Raw genomic sequence first — 7,746 nt, 5'->3', positions numbered from 1 at the left:
GACAGCTCCTGGTCCCTGGGGCATCTGGACTGTCAGGGGTAGGAGAAAGGGCTGGAGACAGGAGCATAGCCAGTCACGGGGGAGCTGAAAAGCAGTCAGATTCAAGGCAGAGCTGGGGGAAGAGAAGAGAGAAGTGGGGGGGGGGGAGAAGAGGAGAGGGAGAGGGGGAGGGAAAAGGAGAGGGGGAGGGGAGGGGAGAGGAGAGGAAAGGGGAAAGGGGAGAGGAGAGGAGAGAGGAGAGAGAAAACAGTGCCAGGGGTAGACCTAGACCTGACTGGGCAGCAAGAGAATGAAGAAAAGACAGACAGATGGACAGAAAGCTGGGATCAGGTGGTCTGGGCTCTTGGATGGAGAAACTTCAGTTTGCTTATTATAGAGTTAAACAAAACCAAATGTGCTATCTCATAAAGGATACGTAGCCCCAGTAGTGATCAGTAAGCCAGGGGCTGAAGAGGTGCTGTCAAGGACAGGGAGGGGTTCAGTTTTAACTCTTAACCCAGAAACCTGATGCCCTCTTCTACCCTTGGTACAGAGGCATCCATGCAGGCAAAACAGCCATAGGCATAAAGGATTAAATATAGATTTTTAAACCCAGCACTCAGGAGGCAGAGGCAGGTGGATCTCTTAAGTTTGAGGCCAGCCTGGTCTACAGAGTGAGTTCCAGGACAGCTCCAGGGATACACAGAGAAACCCTGTCTTAAAAGGAAGGAAAAAAATAATGTCTAAGGAAATGGGGCTGTTTTGTCTAACCTCCAAAGGTAAAAACCAAAATAAACTAGTGCCAGGCCAATTCTGGGGGCTGAGGACACAGAGAGACCTAGACAGCCCCAGAGGTTATTTGTATCTGGTCCAGGGCAGCTGGCAGTACTGGGCTGAGAGAAAGGACCCTTCATGGTAGTGCAGTCAGGGCCACACGGGTCTGTGAATGGTAGAGTGTGTGGGCTGTGGGAAGAGGCAGAGCAGCGCTGTCCTGGGAATGAGGCCCACCCCTGGGAGGCTTCATCTGTGGGATGGCCTAGCCTACCTCTCCCTTCAGCAGGAAGCTCTCCGTTTCTTGGCTTCATTGGGAAATACAATGTACAGTCTAAACTTAGGCAAGGAAAGGAGGTGGGAAGGAAGGCGGGCACCCCTGGGCTTCCCAAGGAGGGGAGGGCAGCACAGGAAAAGGGGAGGGAAGCTCCTTTTCCCAGCGGGAAGGACATCCCGGGTCCCCTCCCACTTCCACTTCCAAGTAGGGCTTACTGGCTTTGCTTGCTGAAATGCAGATGCCCAGGCTGTGGGCAGGGATGGAGGGAGGGCTAGAGAGCGCGCGGACAAGCACAGAGGCAGGCTATAGACCATGGTGGCTCCAGATCAGGAAGTTTTATTGCTGACATGCAGGAAGAGTCCCCATGTAGTACAAAAATACGTCTTTATACAAACTTTTTTGTGACTTTTTCCATTTTGTTTTGTTTTTTTTTTGTTTTTGTTTTTCTTTACAACAGGACTTCTCAGTGCCTGACAGCAGCGAGGGCCCCACGCTCCCCTCATCTGCACCGCCAGAAATACCACCAGACCCAGGTTGCCCTCAGAAGGAACCAGGCTGGCTGATGGCATGGCAGACCTGAAGGTATTGCTTTAAAAGGAGGGCATGTGGCATCAGGCCTGAGGGGCTAGGCAGGGGCTCTGCCCAGGAGGGCCCTAGCCAGGCCTCAGAGCCTCACTGGAGGGTAGTCATGGGCTAGGGGCCCAGGCTGACTGCATTTCCACTCCCTTCGGAGACTTATCGCTATCAAATAAATATAGAAAAGAGCCCTCCCCCGCAGCACCATGCCCTGACTCTCAGTGGCCGGACGGCTGAACTAGAGGCAGAGCTGAGTGCCAGGGGAGTTAACTGCTGGGCTCAAGTGGGCTCCACAGACCCAGCAAAACAGAGGCACAGGAGCCCAGGGCTGGATATGGGGCATGGGGAGGAAGGGGCATGGGCAGCCCTGCTACTGCTGGCAAGAGGTGGCCCCATTTTTTCCAGATGGGGAAACTGAGGCACAAGGAGGTTTGGGGACTTGCCCAAGGTCACTCACAGTGAGTCAGCTTTTCAGGGAGTGAGGGGCAGCTCACACTCTAGGAAACATGGTCTCCCCATTGGAGAGCAAGAGGCAGGAGGGGTCTAGGACTACCTACCAGGAGGGTGACATCGCCCTCTCTGAGGGTACACAGGATGTAGGCCTCCGGAGTTGGGTCTCTGCTTGGTACTGGGTGCGCCAAGTCCAGTGCAGGGAGGGGCATTCTGGAGAGAACAGCGTTTCTGGCAAGACGGGCATCCACTTCAAAATTTCGGCTCAAAAAGGGTAGCAGGGCTGTTCTCAAGCCAGGAAGGTAGGAAGGTCCCCCCCCTACAGATTTCCCTCCAAGTCCTACCCCCAAGTAGGTATCTTCCCAGAGTCTTATGGGAGAGGCACCACTTCTGCGGTGAGGTGAGGGTCTCTGAGCACAAGTGGCCTGTCCTCAGTAGGCCCAGAGCATCCTCTGGTGGCCACAGGTCCCTTCACACTATGTCCACGTTTACCTGGGTACCACGGGAAAGATGGAGGAGGTGGGACTAATGCGAACGAGCAGCACCTCAGAGAAGCTGCCAGGACAGAGAGAGAGACAGGTCTGGAAACAGAGTGAGAGAGCAACTGGCAAGAGGGCTCCTAGGTGCCTGGGGTGAGAAGGGAGCCTACACACGTGGGCCCTGCTATTCAACCAGGTTCAGGGCCGGAGTGGCCGAGAGCTGAACCTAGAGATACAAGTTGGGTTCAGTAAAAAAATAAATAGATTTGACTTGGGCGGCAGGTGAGGTGAGAGTGTTCCAAAGCTTAGACTGAGGGCAGGCCCCAGGGGACGGGGAGTGGACGGTGGGAAGGGGTGCTTACTGGGGGCCAGCAGCGAGCTGCATGGTCAGCTTATATGGACTGTGGGGTCAGTGGCCTGGCCAGGCTGCAGCTGTTCCAGTGCCTGGGTCGTGAGCATAGGCTCCCCTCTTCCCTCCCGACACTCAGTCCAGAGACAGCGTGGTTAAAGAGACAGAGGTAGATTAAAATGTCATGATTAAAAGCAGATTAGCTATCTATCTAGAATTCTCAGATAAAAAAACAATCAAGCAATCATCCCAAAAGGTAGCTTTGTGGTACCTCTGTTGACCCTGGCTGTAACCTGGGCTGTCCCTATCCCTGCTCTATCCCTACTGCAGCCTGGGAGAATCAGTCCAGCACTGCTGGGCCCGGGCCCAGGCAGGCCCGATGGCTGGGCCTCAGGTGGGCTGAGAAGAGGTGTGCTGGGCTAGTGCCCTAGTTGAGGGCACTATTTCCGCAGATAACGTTGTGCCAGGATGGCTGTGTCCAAGGAGGTCATTGGCTGTGCGTCGTGGCCTAGCCGTCGGACCGGTGGCATGCTACCGAACTGCCGCTTGGGCACCCAGGCCCGGGCCTCATGGATGGAACTCTTCTCTTCAGCCAGCAGCAGTTGCTGTCGCATGTAGTTCTCAAACTCGTATTGGGAGCACTCCTCTGTCACCTTTGCCTGTGAGGGGAGAGAGCAAGGTGAAGACAGCACTCGGGGAGCACAGCGTGGCTGCTGAGGTCATGTTCCCCAGGTACCACAGTTCAGGCGCCATCTTCCTACAGGCTGAGTGTGGGGCCCTGCTGGCTGCTGGGAGTGGCTGCCGGAGGCTCTAGCTACACACAACCCTGTCCTCTGGCCTTCTAGGCTGCATAGCATCCTCCCCACAGTGGGGTACGTGTGTGTGTGGTGGTGGGGCGTATGAGGTAAGGGTAGAGGTGCGTGTGTACGAGGGGGAGGGTGCAGGGGTGTGTGCATGTGAGGAGAGTGGCAGTGAAGGGTGTCTCTTCACAAAGGATCTCTCGAACTCTGAGGGGCTGACGCGTGTGGGGCTTAGGCAGGCGATGGAAGACTGCAGAGGCAGGTCCTGACTAGCAGGAAGGCAGGATTTTGGAATCAAGGCACAATTCCCCTGCTGCCACACTGCGTGACCGTGGACACATCAGTGTACTTCTCAGATCCTCAGGTGAAAAATAGGCCCCACGTGCCCCAGGCTGGACTGATTGGGAACCGGGTGGGCTTCCACTCACAGCTCTTCCTGGTCCTACTCGGCCAGTGCTCCAGAGCTCCCAGGGAAGGCCCAGCTTCCCTCTCTGGGCACCCTGAAACCTGTCACAGCTGCTGCCTAAGCACTCATGTCTCTGTGCCCACTCCTCGCCCAGCACTTTCTCTACTGTGGAACAGGGAGGAAAAGAGAAGAGGGAAAAATGAATCATGTAAAAACTGAAAAGCAGGAAGGGTGAGAGAGAACCCAGTGAGTCAGAGAGGGAGAGAAATGTGACTGGGGCAGGAAGAGGCTACCCTAGAGGCCCAGAAGGTTGCCTGGCACTGGGAGCTCCCACGACAGGTCACAAGGCAGACCAGGGGTGCCTTTCTATTGCAAGGGCCGGGGAGGGAAAGCCCAGGAATTCCCCCTGCTCCCCACTCACCTCCTGAGAGCTGTCAGAGCTGCTCATTTGGTCATCAATGTCCGGAACCACTTGCAAAGGGCCACTCAGAGAGGACAGGGACTGCCTGCAGGGAAAGTGGCCACATCAGATTAGACAGGTCCCTACTGCTCCTTACTTGCCTCCAGTCAGACCAGCTAACATGGCTGACTGGTCTGGGCCTCTATCTGCTCATCCAATAAAAGAGAGTTAAGAACTCAGCAGCATGCGGTTGGTGGTGGCGCACGCCTTTAATCCCAGCACTTGGGAGGCAGAGGCAAGTGGATTTCTGAGTTAGAGGCCAGCCTGGTCTACAGAGATTTCCAGGACAGCCAGGGCTACACAGAGAAACCCTGTCTCAAAAAAACAAAACAAATAAATAAATAAAAAAGATATAAAAGAACTCAGAAGCAAGGAAATGCCCACCTCACAGCTGGCACGCCCAGCAGGCATCTCAGAGATGTTCACTCTGCCCACTCTCTCTCAGCCCTGCCTTTAGGGATCTGAGGCTGATGGCATGGCAGACAACGGGCTGCTCTCCTGAGTAGGGCAGCAGAGCATGTGTGCTCCAGCCTTGTACCAAGATGCCACTTACCAAGATGCAATGATGGCACTGAGAGCCTCCAGGACATCGGCAGCAGCCAGGCGTTGCTGGGGGTCAAGGACCAGCAGTTTCCGGATAAGACACACTGTGTTCTCAGAGACTCTCCCATCCCTAGACAGAGAGGAAGAAGCCTTAGCCGCGTGATGAGGAGTGGGGTTGGGGGGGCTGTGATCCAAGACTCCAGGACCCCAGTGGTGTTTCTGTCTATTCACTGACATCCCAGAGGGCCGGCTGATCCCTTCCCAAGCCCTCCCAGGAGGCAGGACTCACTCGGGGATGGTGTACTCAGCAGCCTTGATCTTGCGGAAGAGCTCCTGTGGGATGCTGTCGTAGAAGGGGAACTGGCCATAGAGCATAGTGAAGAGCACCACGCCCAAGGCCCACATGTCGCTCGGCTTGCCCCGGTACGGCCGGCCTGGGGAGAGAGGACGTGCACACTCAGGGGCAAGCACAGACCCGGGCAGCTCCTCTCTCTAAATCCCACCTTTGCTTCCAGCCCTGTCAATGCTCTTTCTCACAACTGGCACTGTCCTCAGAGATCCTGCACACTTACTAGTCCCCAACTCCCTGTAGATGCGGGGCTGTGTGCAGCCCGCCTGTTGTGCCCTGCTCTGTGGGGTTCTGTGTCATCCTCTCCAGCAGCATCCTCTGGGAGCTAGGCCTGCGCCTACTCCTCCCACACCAGACAGCAGCTCAGAGCCGGTGGTCAGTCCATCTGTGCACACAGCTGGCAGCCACTCACACCCTATCCAGCATCCTCATCTCACTTGGTTCTTCCACAGACAGGGTGTGTGTGTGTCTCTCTCTCTGTGTCTCTCTCACTTCATTACCTCTCTGTCAGCTTCCTCGTCAGTACTATGGTCTGAATGTCCCCACCTCAGGCAGGGAGGGGGAATGGAAGAGCAGACTAATGGGACATAAAATCAGGAAGGACTATTTGAGGGAGAAAAGGGACTAGGGAGAGGGACCAGAGGGATGTGAAAGAGGGCAAACAGGAACAAAGTGTATGTGCATATGCAGAAAAACAAAATGCCAGGCTGGACAGATGGCCCAGTGGTTACAAGCACTGTCTACTTTTCCAGAGGTCCTGAGTTCAATTCCCAGCAACCACATGGTGGCTCACAACCATCTGTAATGGGGTCTGGTGCCCTCTTCTGGCCTGCAGGCACACATGCAGGCAGGATGCTGTACAGATAATAAATAAATCTTAAAAAAAAAAAAAAAAAAAAAAGCCGGGTGGTGGTGGTGCACGCCTTTAATCCTAGCACTCCGGAGGCAGAGGCAGGTGGATTTCTGAGTTCAAGGCCAGCCTGGTCTACAGAGTGAGTTCCAGGACAGCCAGGGCTACACAGAGAAACCCTGTCTCGAAAAACCAAACAAAACAGTCCCAGGGAAGCCTGTTACTAAGTTTTGAAGGTGCCAACGGAAAGGTCACCTTACCTTGATTTCCTAATTTGTAGAAAGAGGTTTTGTGAGATTGTCCTTGGGATAGGAGTATGGCATTACTTGAGGGAAGGGTGTTGAGGCCTAGAGCCTCTCCTTCCTCTGCTGGGTGCAGCATGTGCTAAACTTTGCTTAGAGCTGGGCTTCTAGTAAACACTGCAGCTTAGATGCCACATCCCAGGGAGTCTCTCCCCACCCCCTCATCCCTGAGACAAGAGTTTCCCTCTGTAGCTTTGGCTGTCCTGGAACTCACTCTGTAGACCAGGCTGGCCTCGAACTCAGAAATCCGCCTGCCTCAGCCTCCCAAGTGCTGGGATTAAAGGTGTGTGCCACCACCGCCTGGCTGGGAACTTTCTTATGTGCCCTTTCTATGCTCTTTTAGCACACTCATCCCTCTCCCTCCTAGCTCTAACCTGATGTGGGCATGTGACCAGTTTGTCTTCCTCCTCCACTAGACCAGAGATCTTGTTCAGGGTGGGTCAGGAAAGCCCCAGCACCTAGTCCAGGTCTTGCCCCATGATTACCATCTGTTCAAGGAGTGCACTGCCACACCACGTGGGGACCACACATACCGCTGAGCACATCAGGACTGATGTAGGCAGGGCTGCCCCTCTGGTCCTTCAGCAGGTCCCCCTCACTCACAAGGTGCTTCCCAAGGCAGAAGTTGGTGATAGTTATCCGATGGGTCCTAAGAATGGAAGGCAGAGAGGAAATGCAGAGGCAATGGAGCCAGGACCCTGATGAGGCAGGCTCCTATTCTTGTAAACAGGCCTCTGTTTAGGAGAGCAGCAGCAGCCTTCTTGCCTCGCACAGCAGAGGCAGCCTGTGCATCCTCTGGGCAGGAAGCCCAGCATACCATGCCCAGGCCTTATGTGGGGATTCTGGTCCCATGTGAAGTTTCCATGTGCCCTGGTGGAGTGTGGAAGCTGATCCTATGTCATACCCTCCAGATGACAGATGTGTGTGTGTGTCTGTCTGTCCATATTAGAAAGGCCAGATGCCCAGATCTGTTTTCTTTCCCTATTATTCTCTACTTTAGGTTTTATGTCTTTTGTGCTAGGGATTTGAACTCAGCTCCTCCATACTTGCCTAGTGAGCACTTAACCGACTGACCCATCTCCCCTGCCCCGGCCTCTCCTTTCTGGGGAGTTCTTAACCGACTGACCCATCTCCCCTGCCCCCGGCCTCTCCTTT

At 54.7% G+C, this 7,746-nt stretch overlaps 1 protein-coding gene across 1 annotated transcript in view; it reads right to left on the bottom strand.

Annotated features, from left to right (window-relative positions):
* Nucleotides 1-1,340: 1,340 nt before the first annotated feature.
* Stk40 (serine/threonine kinase 40) overlaps nt 1,341-7,746 on the bottom strand; it is a 39,106-nt gene continuing 32,700 nt past the window's right edge. Inside the window, exons 7-11 of the mRNA XM_021160591.2 lie at nt 7,125-7,240; nt 5,380-5,524; nt 5,101-5,220; nt 4,509-4,593; nt 1,341-3,540 (exon numbers count right to left, since the gene is read on the bottom strand). Of these exons, the coding sequence (XP_021016250.1) occupies nt 3,322-3,540; nt 4,509-4,593; nt 5,101-5,220; nt 5,380-5,524; nt 7,125-7,240 (685 nt within the window). The 3' untranslated portion in view covers nt 1,341-3,321. The remainder of the gene's footprint in view (nt 3,541-4,508; nt 4,594-5,100; nt 5,221-5,379; nt 5,525-7,124; nt 7,241-7,746) is intronic.

The sequence above is a fragment of the Mus caroli genome, chromosome 4 (genome assembly GCF_900094665.2).
Source record: "Mus caroli chromosome 4, CAROLI_EIJ_v1.1, whole genome shotgun sequence".
Lineage (NCBI taxonomy): Eukaryota > Metazoa > Chordata > Mammalia > Rodentia > Muridae > Mus > Mus caroli.
Note: the sequence above shows the minus strand (reverse complement) of the source record. Positions and strands in the feature narration are given on the sequence as shown.